Source organism: Balaenoptera physalus (assembly GCF_965194825.1).
Source record: "Balaenoptera physalus genome assembly, chromosome: 10".
Lineage (NCBI taxonomy): Eukaryota > Metazoa > Chordata > Mammalia > Artiodactyla > Balaenopteridae > Balaenoptera > Balaenoptera physalus.
This window is the reverse complement of record NC_138889.1, coordinates 63,309,372-63,323,620: the sequence shown is the minus strand read 5'-3', so window position 1 is coordinate 63,323,620 and position 14,249 is coordinate 63,309,372. Positions and strand designations below refer to the sequence as shown.

At 52.9% G+C, this 14,249-nt stretch overlaps 2 protein-coding genes across 4 annotated transcripts in view; one reads left to right on the top strand and one right to left on the bottom strand.

The window, feature by feature from the left end:
• Positions 1-526: 526 nt before the first annotated feature.
• Positions 527-3,575, top strand: ART5 (ADP-ribosyltransferase 5). 3 transcript variants are annotated; one of them, XM_082411440.1, is made up of 4 exons: positions 529-798; positions 1,774-2,503; positions 3,090-3,122; positions 3,211-3,575. In XM_082411440.1, exons 1-4 carry the CDS (start codon positions 718-720, stop codon positions 3,282-3,284), a joined length of 918 nt encoding a protein of 305 aa, XP_082267566.1. In that variant the 5' UTR covers positions 529-717; the 3' UTR covers positions 3,285-3,575. The 3 variants fall into 3 exon arrangements, with proteins under 3 accessions (XP_082267567.1, XP_082267566.1, XP_082267565.1); XM_082411439.1 differs by having other exon boundaries at positions 530-798; positions 3,208-3,575; XM_082411441.1 differs by lacking the exon at positions 3,090-3,122 and having other exon boundaries at positions 527-798; positions 3,208-3,575.
• Positions 3,576-4,068: 493 nt separating this feature from the next.
• XNDC1N (XRCC1 N-terminal domain containing 1, N-terminal like) overlaps positions 4,069-14,249 on the bottom strand; it is a gene marked incomplete at its 5' end in the record, with an annotated part of 37,854 nt that continues 27,673 nt past the window's right edge. The window contains 9 exon segments of the mRNA XM_082476780.1: positions 4,069-4,580; positions 5,482-5,611; positions 8,159-8,237; positions 8,360-8,631; positions 8,990-9,239; positions 12,430-12,522; positions 13,541-13,631; positions 13,634-13,684; positions 13,777-13,968. Of these exon segments, the coding sequence (XP_082332906.1) occupies positions 4,189-4,580; positions 5,482-5,611; positions 8,159-8,237; positions 8,360-8,631; positions 8,990-9,239; positions 12,430-12,522; positions 13,541-13,631; positions 13,634-13,684; positions 13,777-13,968 (1,550 nt within the window).

The following is a 14,249-nucleotide window of genomic DNA, read 5'->3' as shown; positions in this document are numbered from 1 at the left end:
GCCCGGGCCGTGGCGGTCAGGGGCTGCCCGAGGAAGAGACCACGTCTCATAATTCCCCTCCTCTAGCACTGGTTTTGCTCGGAGAAAAGGGCCCTGGAGAAAGACCTCGCAGTCCTTGGGAAGAAGAGTTAAGTACGGCCCTCAGCCCCGCCCCCGAACCCCAGTGTTTGTCGTTGGGGAAGAGAGATGTCGGGTTACCGCCAGTGGGTCTATAATTAGCCGCGGGACTTCGTTGATCCGCGGGACTCCGGGGACAGGGGGCAGCGCGGCGCCCCCGCAGACTTCAGTCCCCGCCGCCCGGAACATTCAGTGCTCCTTCCAGCTCTCCGCCTCCGCCACCTCCAGGTGGGTCCCCGGCCCCCAGTCCCCTCCCTTCTCCAAGCGGAGCCAAATTACCGCTCTCCCTTTATCATTCTCGAGGAGAAGGCGCTGAGCACCCGGGCAGCTGTGAGGTGGGGGAGCTGAGACTGGGGTTGTGCTGGGGTGGAGGCGGGGATGGGGTGGGGGGTGGAGGATAAAATCCAAGCCCTGCCCACATACTTAGGGCTGCTCTGGGCACCGCCCGCGCCCCGCCGGGCCAAGTCCTAGACCAGGGACCCCTCACACCGTAGAAGAAACTCTCCAACTCTCTGTCCCCCAGCCCATCGAAGCCAAGACTCCACCGTCGCTGGTCCCACCCTCATCGGGATCTCATTCTCCACGTCTCCCAGAGGAATAATGTTGGTGGCTCTGTTGATCGCCCTTAGCTGCCTTGGCATCCACACCCTCAGCGGCATGCGCATTAACGCCCCCTGGCAGGTAACTGGGGGGAACCATTTGCTGCCACAAAGGGAACAGTTGGGGTGGACGCGGGGCTTGACTCCTCAAAGAGCCTTCGCAGGGACGCTTCTCTAGGATGCCATTCCTCTTAATCCTCTTCCTCTCAGGAACCTCCATCCCTATAGGGAGCCCCAACTTCCCATTCCATCTCCCAGAACCCGACCTCCACCCACCGGTCCTGCTGTGATCCTCCTTCCTTCTATGGTCCTCCCTTGGGATTGCCTGCATCTTTCTCCTCTCACTTCCCATCTCCCACCACAGGCCCAGCCTAACAAACTCCTTTGGGCTACCTGTGTACTGCCCTCCCGCAGCCCCTCCCAGACCAGGGCTTGACCTCCTCCCAATCCCCACCTCCAGGTTTGAGGATGAGGGCTTCTAGAGCAGGAGAGGGCTCAGAGTCTCAGAGCTGACAGTGACTTGCTGTGGTGTCTAGCACCTGTGTGAGGGGGAAAGAGTCTGAGGATGGGGATGGGGTCAGGTAATTGGAGACTGGCCGTACGTTTTTATGTCACCTGCATACTGAGTCTTAGAGCCAGAACGGTGCTTGGAAGTCTTCCAGCCCCACGTCCCACTGAGTGCGGGAACCTCTCTAATGATAAATGACCCCTCTTAGTTAGTACACAAGTGAGGATCTATATGCTATCCTTACAATAACCCTGTGAGGTTGGAAGTATCCTCAGTTTATAGGTGGAGAACCTGAGGTCCAGAAAAGTTAAGAGACTCACCCAAGATCTCATAGCCTGTAGGTGGTGAAGCCAGGATTTGAACCCATGTCTGTCTGGCTCCAGTGCCTGTTATTTAAGCCCTTGAGCTCTTGCCAAATTTCACACCCCAGATATTTGGGCATAGAAATGAGATTCTGTGTTTCTGAACTGATCTGCCACCAGGATCTCTGCCCAGTACCCTGAACTTACACCCTTTCCTGTGTGGCTCCTCTCTTCCTTACCTCTATAGGCCCAGAATGTTTCCATCCAGAACCTGAGCCTGGCTCCAAACACCTTCGATGATGCCTATGTGGGCTGCTCGGAGGAGATGGAGGAGAAGGCAGTCCATCTGCTAGCGGAGGAGATGGCTAACCATACCAGGCTGCGGGAGTCCTGGGAGACAGCCCAGAAGGCCTGGGAGCAAAGGTGGCCAGGGCTCAGCCTGCCTCCTGGCTTCAAAACCCAGCACGGAATCGCCGTCATGGTCTACACCAACTCATCCAACCCTTTATACCGGGAGCTGAACCAGGCTGTGCGGACAGGCGGTGACTCCAGGGAGTTCTACATGCAGCACTTCCCCTTCAAGGCCCTGCATTTCTACCTGACCCGGGCCCTGCAGCTGCTGCGGGGCAGTAGGGACTGCAGCAGGGAACCTGGGCAGGTGGTGTTCCGAGGCATGGGCGCCATTCGATTTGAACCCAAGGAGCTGGGGGGCTCTGTCCGCTTAGGCCAGTTTGCCTCCAGCTCCCTGGATGAGGCAGTGGCCCGCAGATTTGGTAATGCCACCATCTTCTCTATAAGGACTTGCTTTGGGGTCCCGATCCAGGCCCTGTCTGTCTTTCCCAAGGAGCGTGAGGTGCTGATCCCCCCGCATGAAGTCTTCTTGGTCACCAGTTTCTCCCAGGATGGAGCCCGGAACCTGGTGACTCTCTCCAGCAATAATCAGATGTGCAGCCACTTCAACTGCGCCTATCTGGGTGGTGAGCCATGCATGAGGGAAGCAGGACTGGCAGGATGTCCCTGGTTTATTTCAGTCCCCAGGGCCTTCAGGAGGCCCACGTGATTAATGGGGAAGTTGAGGGCTAGAAGTTAGCTGGAGTTATTTTTCTCTGTGACTCAGGTTTTGCCAGCTCAGAGAAGGCCCTGTAAGTGTTTTCTGGATCTGTGAATATTCTCAGATGATTCTATAAAGGTCCTTGAAAGTTTCCTTCTGCTGTACAGTCTAAAAGACCAAAAGAACCTGGTTAAGGGGGGCAATAAGCAGAGGAAAGTGACAGGAGTGCTGCTTCAGATCTCAGGAGGCCCTGGGCGTAATAGTGTAACACATGCACTATTCCCAAGTGCTGAGGCAGGGACAGAGTGGGGCCAGGATGGTAGCAGGGATGGAAAGGCAATCTGGGAAGATCTCCTGGAAGAAGAAGGAGGAAGGGAAGTCAGAAGTTTGTATTTAGCACAAGGGAAAGCTAGATTGAGACTGGGAATGGCCGTGCCAGGGCCTGGTGAGAAGGGAAGTTTGGGGTGTGAGGGTCTGTCTGCATGGAGGCCTCACTGTGCTGTCTGTTGCAGCGAAGAAGAGGCCGAGCTGTGAGTCTGTGCCAAGTGAGTCACCCTCCTGCCCCTCCCTCAGCTGCTTTGACTCCCCCTGGCCCTGCTGACCCTTCACCACCTTTTCTTCTCTCTCCAGCAGGAGGACAGGCCGACTCACTCTCCAAGGGGGCCTTCTCTCTGCTCTCCTGGAAGACCCTGCCCTTGGCCTCTTAGGGGTTCCAGCTCTTAGGAGCTGGGCTCTGAAAGTTCAGTGCCTGCCATGTAGGAGTCCTGGGAAATGATGACATCCATATGAAGATGAGAGGCTTTGAAGAGCCTGGAGAAGCCAGAACATGGTTTCGGACCCAGACCTTGCAGCCATCTCCCCGGCCAGGATGTTGGAGGATCTGAGGCCATGGTAGGGTGGAGGGATCCCCGCTATGTGGTAGGGACTCCAGGGGACAAGCAAGGGTAGTGCTGTGAGAGCCACTGGATTAAACAGTGTTGCAGTGTGGTGACCTCAAATTTCATGATTGGTTTGTTCCATGAGACTAGACCGTCTGCCCTGCTCTGGCCATATGGGACTCAGGGACTGAGGGGCTAAAAAGAATGACTTTTTGATCACTTTTAGACATGGTATCAGTGCAGACCCTTGTCACACACTGTAACCTGCAAACCCAGACGCTTTAATAGACAGAGGTTCCTCACAACAGCCCTGAAGGCAGGAAGGGGGACAGATGGCTTCCTAGGCCATTTGTCAGATGAGGAATGCAGAGCCAAGGAAGGAAGCAACTTGCTGAAGGTCAGAGAGGTAGTGCTGAAACCAGGACCCTTACCTCCTAGTCCAGAACCCTTTCCACCAAACATTGAAGGAACTCAAAGTAGGATCCTAAGCCCCAGATATCTGGGACCCAAGAGCAAGCCATTTCTCTCTTCCCTGCTCCCACAAGGGTTCATTTTGGGCTTGGGGATCTCAAAACATCAAGAGACAGAGATTCTCACACACTCTGGAGGCATCTGACATCCAGAACAGAGGCTTTATTGAGGCAAGGAAAGCAGCACGGGCTCCTACTGAGCCCCACCCTCACCCATCTAGGCTGTTCTACTCAGCAACAGAAGACGGGACCCTCCCACTGCATCAGGACCCCTCCTTGGTTCCCAGGTCTTCCTCCTGGGGCACGTCCCCAGCCCCCTCTAATTCTTGCTCCCTGTGCCCTAGCATGTGAGCTGGGGAGGAGGGGCCAGACTCTCCAGATGCTGGAGTCCTGGCCCTGCCTGCGTCCTGAAGCCCAGTTTCTGAAGACACCTGGGTCCCCACAATCCCTGGCACTGTCAGCTCTGGGGTCTCAGGGATGGGAGGGCCCAGGTTCTGGAAGCTGTTGCACACTTGGGTGATGGAGCGACAGAGGATGCTGGCACCATCCGGTGGCCGGCGCAGCCTTCCCTTCACCAGAGTCCGCTGCACACCGGCTACCTCACTTTGCAGTCGAGATACTGTCTTGGTCAGCTCTGTCAGTCTGTTGCCCAGGTCTTGGGGAAGGGTGGGGCGTGGCAGTAGTGATGGGGAGGTAACTCAGAAGATGAGCCTGCCCTGGACCACTTCTACCCTCAGCACAACCCCAGGGGACATTTATGCCGGGGGTCCTAGGCAGGAGAACTGGAGGAAGTGAGGGACTGGCTTATGGCATGTGGGTCAGGTGGGCAGGCCGAGTCAGGCGCAGATGCATCAGCAGGGCTGGGGTGGTGGTGAGTTTAGAAGATACCAAGAAGGAAAGTCTTATGGACCAGAGAAGGGGTCAGGAGTCATAAGGATGGGAAATTTGCTAATGGGTAGAGATTTGTACATCTGCCCCCTCTGCCTTCTTCCCCATCTACACCTGTCCAGCTCATAACCACCCTCAGAGCCCAGTTCTGATTCCACCTCCTCTTTCTCCAGCTTCTGGTACTCTATCCTTCTACCTTCCCACGAGCCTCTCAAAATGATAGACTCTTTCTCTTCTTTGGGCTCCCACTGCAATCTGTGTCTTTTTTTCTAAGCACTTTCTGCCTAGTGAGATGGTTTCTCTTCCTCACCAGACTGAAAGCTTCCTATGTGTCCCTGCTGGGAACAGAGGGGACATAGGAATGAACCCTGGTTGAATGATGAATAAGGTGAATGAGTGAATGGGTAAGGGAGTGAATGAGAGAATAAATGAACACAAGAATGAAGGCGGGAATGAAGGATTAAATCAAGTGAGTGTAATAAATGTCTAAACAGATACAAGGGTAATTGAGTGCAAGGGCCCACACAATCTGGGCAGGTTGTGGCTTCCAAGGGTGGGTTGGAGGGGGGCCACATAGAGAACTGCAGGCTGGTTGGAGGGGTGTGAGGCTGGGTGTTCCAGCTGAGCAAGGGACAGGAATGGGGAAGGCCTGGAGGGGAGCAACTAACCTTTCCGACGGGTCTCCTCAGACTCCCGCCGCGCAGTCTCTATGTAGCGCTGTACCAGAGCCTTGATGACATGAAGCCAGTAGGATCCACGCTCTTCCTCCCCAGGCCCTGCCCCTGCCCCAGGATTGGCCTGGGATGGGAAGACAGGAGGGCGAGAGTCTTCACCCCCAGCTTTTCTCTAGTCACTGCATCCTCCCCCAGGCAATAAAGGTGGAGGCAAAGTCTGTGCAGACTTTTCTATCCCTGAAGGCCACACATCTAGACCCTCATGCAGACCTGGAAGGTAGTCTGGATGGAGGCCAGAAGGGGTGGAATGGCTGAGTGCAAGAGAACCAGGGTGGGAGGTGGGTGAGGGTTAGGAGGAGAAGCAGAGTGTGGGTGGAGAGAAATGCTGAGCAAGGCAGAGTTGAGCTGTCTCCTGCCACCAACCCAACCTTGGTTTTCTTGAGTTGAGTTAGTGCAGGTTAACACTGTCCTTCAAATTCCGCAGAGGGGAGACTAGGAGATGTGGGGAGGCATCTCCTTGGACCAGCTCATGCATATGAGATGGAAATCATCATGCAAATTAGAATGATTAGTTCGGGGTCCAGTTTTAGGCCTCAGGACAGTACCAGGAGGGCAAGTCGGGCATCTGGGGCAGATAAAGGAGAGAGAGAGCAGAGGTGAAGTAGGCAAAGTGCTGGACTCAGAAGACAGGCTCAAATCCCAGCTCGGTCACTTCGCCACTGTGTGCCTCGAGCAAGCTACTCAACTTCTTCAGGCTGAAGGTCTCCAGATTTAAAGTGGAGATGGTGATAACGCCTACTTCCCAGGCTGGTACTTCCCTGGCATGGAGTAGAGGATCTCTAAATGCTTAGGAAATAGTTATTTTTATTTATCTGTATTTATTTAGCTCTCTAAATATTTTATGGTTAGCCTATTTACTTTTTTTTTTTTTTCTTCTATTTTTTGGCCTCACCGTGTGGCCTGCGGGATCTTACTTCCCTGGCCAGGGATCAAAACGACGTCCTCTGCAGTGGAAGTGCAGAGTCTTAACCACTGGACCACCAGGGAAGTCCCTAGCCTATTTACTTTTATAATGTAAAAAAGCAAAGCCTTTTCTTAAATATTTTAAAAGGAGAGACAGGATTGACAGACATGGTACAGCAGAAGCATGAGAGAGAATGATGGGTCCTTTCAGCTGCAGAGTATATAAAGCATGTTTCTTGTATGAAATAAGGAATAAGAGCTTTGGAAAAGCCATTTCCTAAGGTGCAGGGTAGGTGGGAGGAGACACCTGATGGGGTCACCAAAGAGCAGGCTAGTGAGGTGGGGGGCAGCTGGAGGAGGGGTGGGACCTCATTGGGGGTTCAGTGGAGGGTGGGGGAGACCCCCAGCTGGCTGGTATAGTGGGATCCATCAGGACTCAGTGACTCCCAGCACAGGCCCAGAGAACTGAATACAACTTCAGGTGAAGATGCTGAGTTGCACCCTAGAGGGGAAGCAGCCCTGACATGGGGTCTGCAAATATACATCACCTGGCAGCCTGGACAGGGCCAGGAAGTGGTCAGGGGGAAAGGGTGATAATTCCAGAATGTGGAGTTTGAGATCCATTAGGGTGTAAGAGGTACCATGCAGGATAGCCTGGAGCCAGGATGGTGGGAACTGGGAACCTTTGGCATTTAGTTTCTTGTAAATGTCATGTTTTCTCCATGCTTTTGCACATGCTATTTCCTGTGCCTAGAACTCCCTTCTCCACCGTACCTGCCCATCAACCTCCTGTTTATCCTTCAGGATTCTACTCTGCCCTCAAGGTCTCTGGGAAGCTCCCTGACTCCTGAGGCTGGGTCTGGGGCCTCTCCTCTCTGCTCCAATAGCCCCCTGTGCTTCTTTCTATCATAAGTTTGTCATCATGCACAATTACAGTCCATTTCCTTCTGATGCTCTAGACTGTCAGCACCTCAAAGGACCACCGTTCTGCATATCTTTATTTCCAGAATTGGTGTGCTTTGATAAGTGTTTGTTAAACAAACTGTTGACCAATCAGATAAGGGAAGGCCTTCCTCACCTGGGGATCCAGGGGCCTCAGAGCTTCAGAGTTGGCCTGTGGCCTCGCAGAGCTGACCTGGAGGCCCTGTCTTAGAGAGACCCTCAGGTAACATGTTTTAAGGGGAACAGATAGGACCCCCTACAGACCTGGCAGTAATGCTATCTGAATTAGCAGGGGGTCCCATGCCAAGCCAGACTGAGTTAGGGAGCAGATAATGAGAGGTAAGTTAGTGCCTTGGAGGCCTGCCCTCCTCTCTCAGGCCTCAGCCACCTTCTAATTTCCAGTTTGTGGGGCATTCTTCCCTTGGCTTCTTAACACGTTACTCTGAAAAACGTTCAACGATATCTTGACCCTGTTTAGGGCAAAAAGTTTTGCCTAAAGCTTATGGGGTATTGGCGGCTTGGGAGGAGGGTGGCATGAACTTCTGTTCGAGCTGGGTGACACAGGATTGGAAATTTAGGAAATGGCCAGAGCCAGGAAGAGGGAAAGGCAAGCCATACGAGAGAGCAGGAATTGGGAGCAGGCTTTCTGGGAGACATACCAGGAAAGACAGACAAGCCAGGGGTGTTCGGACAAGTGGATGGTATAGGCAATACAGCTGAAGACCCAGTGTGAGGAAGACCCACAGCAGGCAGAGGAGATACTCACAAAGGTGGGGATTGGGGGAGAGTCTGGCTTCTTGGTTTTGCAGCAGGAGCAGCAACAGCAAATGAAAAGGAAAATTCTCCTGAGAAATTGAGATGGAGGGAAGGGGTTAGTTAGAGGACAGGGTCTAGGCTAGTGGGGCAGGAGCTGGGGTAGGGGTGCTGAGTGCTGGGGGCTTGGGAGTGAGAGCTCTGAGGTTATCACCTGAGAAGATAGAAGGTAGCCTTGGGGGAGGGCAGGATGTTGAAGGGCACGGACAGTGTCAGGCCCTCTCGGAAGTAGGACAGGTAGAGCTTGGAGCAAGCAAACTTCCACTCCACGTCAGCAGCGTCCTGGGGCCCAGGAGGCAGGGGCTCTACAAGGACCACTTTGGTGCCTAGCCCTCCTGCCCACTCAGTCTGCCCCATTTCCCCCCAGCCCTCATGTCTCTTCTTCTCCAACCTCTTTCTTCTCCCCATTCTTATCTGCACCTCCACCTATCACCCACATTTCCCCTGCCTGTACCCCCCTTCCCCTCTTCCTCCCCACCATCTTTCATGCTTCTGACATCCAGTTCCGTCCAGCCTATTCTCCAGCCACAAACCCTAACCCATCCATCTCCTTCCCTCTCCCTTCTCACGGTCCCACCTACTTTTCCACAACACATCCTTCCTCCCCACCATAAGGTGGAAAGAGCACTAGACTTGTATCTGGAGAAAATAATAACATCATTAAGACCCTCAATCTACAGATGAGGAAAATGAGGCCTAGAGAGGAAAACTTGTCCCCAGTCACAAAACAAGGCAGTAGTGGAGGCAGAGTAGGAACCCAAATGTCTCCACTCCTTGCATCCTATTCCTCTCCATTCCTTTCTCTCTTCTTCCCTCTGGCCTGAGCCACCCTCAGTTCACGCACAATCTTCTGGAAGGAGTTGGCAATCATGGCAATGAGCATGTTGAGCAGCACAATGACCGTGACGATGGTAAAGATACCGTAGAGGGCCCGGCCCACAAATTCCGGCGCCAGAAACTGGGGCATGTCAACCACACTGTGCTCCTCCATGCCAAACATGGTCCAGAACAGAAACTGGAAGGTCTCGTTGAAACTGGCATGGGGGGCCGAAGAGTAGGATGTGAGGGGTGGGAGATGAGCCAGAACGCCACCCAGACCCACTCCTCCTCACCCTCAGGACCCAGGCAAAGGCGCTGTGCTTCCACGAAGCCCGTTGGACCACTTGTCATTTCTGATCTCCCACCAGAATTTACTGAGCATATAGCAGTGCCAGGAACAGGTGCTAAGGATACAGCCGTGAACAAGACAAGCCCAGTCCGTGTCTTCAAGGACGGTATGTTGTGGGTGGGGATCGGGGGCGAGATGGACACTAACTCTACAAACATTCCTAATTGTGGCAAGTGCTATGACGCGGCACCACAGGATGTTATGGCCTAGTCTGGGAGCTGGGGAGAACTTGCTTGAAAAACATTCAGGCTGAGCTCTGAAGGTTGTGGGAATCAACCAGGGGGAAGGGAAGGAGATGTGAAGTGTGCCCAAGGTAGCAGAGTCTGGGGGGCATTTGAGGAACTGAGAGACGGTCAGCATAGCTCGTCTCAGAGGGCAAAGGAGAGAGAGGCTCATGAGAGGGAAGCAGGGACCAACCAGGTCATGCAGGGCCCTGTAGGATAAAACCAAAGATCCTCACTATGGCCTAGGAGCCTTAGGAAGCTATGAAGAATTCTAAGCAGAGGGGTGACCCCTGAATTACTTTTGATAAGATCACACTGGCTGCTGTGAGGAGAGTGGAAGAGAAGCAGATGAGAGAGTGGGGGCACGGAGACCAGTCAAGAAGCTGTTGCCATGGTCTGGGTGAGAGAGGATGGTGGTTGGACCACAGAAGCAGCCACCCATGCTGCTCCAGTTCAAGCCTAGATGACTGCAACAGTCTCCACAGCGGGTCTCTGGCCCCAGTCCCTCTCTCGTCCTTCCATCCTCCACACTGCACTGAAGGTGTTCTTTCTAAATGCTGATCTGATGTGCTGTACTTCTGCTTGTCAAACTTTAAATGCTCCTAACTACTCTCAGTCCAAATGCCCACCATGCAATGTACCTGAGGTTTTTAGCAAAAATACTTTTGACTTAATTAGCTGTCTCCCATAAATGAGAAGGGGGGCTCAGCCTGCCTGTGCTACTGTGGAATGACACCAGGACCCATGAAGCAGGCTGGAAGGACTAGTTCCTGTCCCTGGCACTAAGATTCATGATTTAAACTGTGTCAGCAGACTTCCTCAATATCTTGAAGCCAGGATGTGAACAAGGATTCTTGGTAAGAGGATTGGTCTGAATAAAGCCTCCATTTACTTTGGAACCATGAGAAAGACTTGACCAACATCCACAGGCCCAACCATGGGTCCTTCAGGTTCAACAATAAAACCATCATGTAGTTGCACTCAGGAAGAATTCATGATTGAACGATTGCTTGGGAGGCCATCCGGAGCTCCCTGGTCTGCTGGGCAAGCCAGGCTTCTCAGCAGGACCTTCATGAGCTCTGTGACCTGGCCCCTCTACCCTCTCCAGCCTCTCCTCTCAAAATCCCCTCCATGCACCAACCATGGAGGAAGTCTTGCTATTCTCCAAACATACCTCCTTGCCTTGGTATGTGCCCCCTTCTGCCCAGAATGCCCTGTACCTTCTCTGAAGTTCACAACCTTTGTAGGTGGAGTCCAGAGTTCCCTTCTCTATCAAGTCTTCCCTGATCATCAAGACAGAGGAAGGGGCTTTCCCTTCTGGTTACCCTCAACATAAGCCCTCCTTCCTCACAGCACTCATCGTCTCAAACTGAGCTTATTTGTGCACGTGGCTATCTTCTCCAGGAGACTGGGTCTGGTTCACTTCTGTCTGTGCTTCCAGTGCCAGGGACAGGACCTACTACAAAGAAGGTGTCATAAATGGTGTGAACTCAAACAGCAATGAATGAATGACTAAGAAAGTGAATGAATTTAAAAAGTGAGTGAATGAATGAATGAATGAACAATGAATGAGTGAGTGAATGAACAAGGAATTAGTTATTGGCCATATTTAGGGAGAACTGAGTATCAAAAAGAATAATGGGGCTTCCCTGGCGGCGCAGTGGTTAAGAATCCGCCTGCCAACGCAGGGGACACGGGTTCGAACCCTGGCCTGGGAAGATCCCACATGCCGCGGAGCAACTAAGCCCATGCGCCACAACTACTGAGCCTGTGTTCTAGAGCCCGCGAGCCACAACTACTGAGCCCGCGAGCCACAACTACTGAAGCCCGCACGCCTAGAGCCCGTGCTCTGCAACAAGAGAAGCCATGACAATGAGAGGTCCGCACACTGCAACGAAGAGTAGCCCCCAGTCACCGCAACTGGGGAAAGTCCATGTACAGCAATGAAGACCTAACACAGCCAAATATAAAAACAAATAAATTAATTAATTTCAAAAAAAGAATAATGACTGTAATGGATTATTATATTTTTTAAAAATCTTTGAATCCATAGTGATATTCAAAAAGAGTGGAGAAGGAAGCACTTCTTTATGGAAGAATGCCGACAAAGAAATGTACAGGGAATGACAGCAATAGAAAATCAGCATCTTGAAGCCACTGTTATAGTAACTGATGCAGGTAAAAATCATCTGTAGAGGGACTTCCCTGGTGGCGCAGTGGTTAAGAGTCCGTCTGCCAGTGCAGGGCACATGGGTTCGATTCCTGGTCCAGGAAGATCCCACATGCCGCAGAGCAACTAAGCCTGTGTGCCACAACTACTGAGCCTGTGCTTTAGAGCCTGTGTGCCACAACTACTGAGCCTGCGCTTTAGAGCCTGTGAGCCACAACTACTGAAGCCCGTGTGCCTAGAGCCTGAGCCCTGCAACAAGAGAAGCCACCACAATGAGAAGCCTGCGCGCCACAATGAAGACCCAACGCATGAAATAGTTAATTAATTAATTAAACAAAAATCACCTGTGGATGCTAAATCCACTCAGAGCAAAGTTGAAAGAAAGTGGTCTAGTCACAGAGTCTCAACATCGCTCTTCGTTACCACAAGGGTATCTCCTTTTCAGTGGAGAGGTTTGCTAGACCAATGGGCCTCACCAATGGGCTAAACTGACGTCGTGAGCCTCCTGATGGGATATGATGGAAAGTACACATCATCAATTAGGTTACGTTCTTGCCAAAATTGCTTAAGCTGAATCTGATCATGAGGAAGAGGTGATTACTAAGCTCCAAGTTCACGGTCCCAGAATCCCACCTGCCCATCCTGCCTCTGCCCCTGAGTACTTGCCCAGCCGCTCTGTCTCCTGGTGAGGCACGTAGACGTTGTTGAGGCCGCAGAGGAAGGCGGTCAGGATAATCGTGAGGATGAACATGAACCTGGCAGGGGGTGGGATGGGGGAGGGTCAGAGTAGGTCTCTTCCCTGGGAGAAGTCAGGCTCTGGGAAGAGAGATGGGGATGATGGCTCCCAGTCTCAGCCTCTACTTGACAAGGATTCAGTGTGGTTATTATTGAGAGAAATTAGGGGGTGGGAAATGAGAAGGGATTTAAAGGGTGCTGAAGCAGAAGCTCTCCCTCCAGAATAAAGGATTCTGGGTTGAAACAGTCAAAGCTGGGGATGGGCCAGGCTCCCAGGGAGGGACCGAGATGCTGAGATGTGGTACAGGGTTGAGGGAGAGTCACAGAGTCCTACTGGACAGGATTTATCACCAGTGGAGTTAAAGCCACATGTGAGTTGAGCGGGCTGGCAACACGGAAGGCTAGCAGAGTCTCAGGGGTGGGATGGCAAGTTCTCCAGGCTGAGCTGAGCTGAAGACGTTCACAGATGTAACCAGGGCTGTTCCCATCAAGGGCACCCACACCCATCCCACCTCAGGCAGGGCTTTCCCAGGGAAGCGGGCATGAACAATGAGCTCTGATTAGGGTGAAAGGCCAGGTAGGCTGTAAATGATTAGATGATAATTACCAGGAAGACCAGATAATTCCATGAGTTCCAAGAGGAGTTGTACAGTGGAAACCATCCAAAGGGACCCCTGAGTCCAGTGCCTCACCACAAAGATGGGAAAACTGAGCCCCAGAGAGGGCCATGGAGACAGCAAAGGAACTGGGACTGGAATGCCAGCCAAGGGCTCTTTCTGCTATTGGTGGTTCCTGATCTTTGGAGTCATGGGCCTCTTTGAGAATTAGATGAAAGTTATAGACCCTCTCTGCAGAGAAATGTACCTTTACATTTACATCCAAAAATTTGCCTGTAGTTTCAGGGTTTCCGAGGTCTCTGGAGCCTGTACAAGCAGCCCAGGATAGAATCCCTGTGCTAACTAGAGCTGGGGAGCTTCAGAAGGAGGTCAGGTGGGGTCCATCGGAGGGGAGGATGCTCTGAGCAGGGGCAGTACGCACCGGATCATGTCGTCGATCATCCTGCCAATGGAAATCTGCAGGGTGCCCAGTGACTCGTGGGCCGGCAGGATGTAGGCCAGGCGGGTGAAGCAAAGAGCACCTCAGCCAGGAACTGGTGGTCCTGCGTGCGCCACTCGCTCCGCTCTGTGCAGGTGGAACGGGGTTGGGGGGCTGAGGCCGAGAACCAAGGAAGAGAGGGGACTGGGGGACTCAGGGCTGAGCTGGGAGGCACTCACCAGCCGAGGTGAAGTAGCGGCAGGCAGCCCCGTCCGGGGCATCCCGGCAGTGCCTGTGGGCCAGCCCGGCCAGGAGCGCGAAGGCCGCCTGGTACAGGGACAAGACGACCGTGTCCAGGATGTTCCACCAGTCTGGGAGGTAACTGCACAGGCCCTCGATCCACACTTCCTTACACTCAAACCACAGGAAGCCTGAAGGAGGTGGTAGGGAGCCAGGACAGGGTGAGGCACCTCCTCCGTCCAGGTCAGAGCTGGGCTGCAGGTATGGTTGGTGGGGGGAAACTATCCATGGGGTGGGAGAACTAAACTATCAAAGGCATGAAATGGATAAAATGTAGACGTTTAGTCTGCTTAAGTACAGCGATCTTACCTGAAAATAAAAAGAACTCCTGGCTGATGCAGACTCAGCTGCCACGGAGCCTGTGCCACTGATCCCAGTTGGCTGATAAACTCAGAAAGTGAGTAACACCTTA

Excerpts from the sequence above, each read along its gene's own strand:
- ART5 (XM_082411439.1), top strand. The coding sequence starts at position 718 with ATGTTGGTGGCTCTGTTGATCGCCCTTAGCTGCCTTGGCATCCACACC. Across the intron at positions 799-1,773 it reads GCATTAACGCCCCCTGGCAG|GCCCAGAATGTTTCCATCCA; the intron begins GTAACTGGGGGG and ends TTACCTCTATAG. Across the intron at positions 2,504-3,089 it reads CAACTGCGCCTATCTGGGTG|CGAAGAAGAGGCCGAGCTGT; the intron begins GTGAGCCATGCA and ends TGTCTGTTGCAG.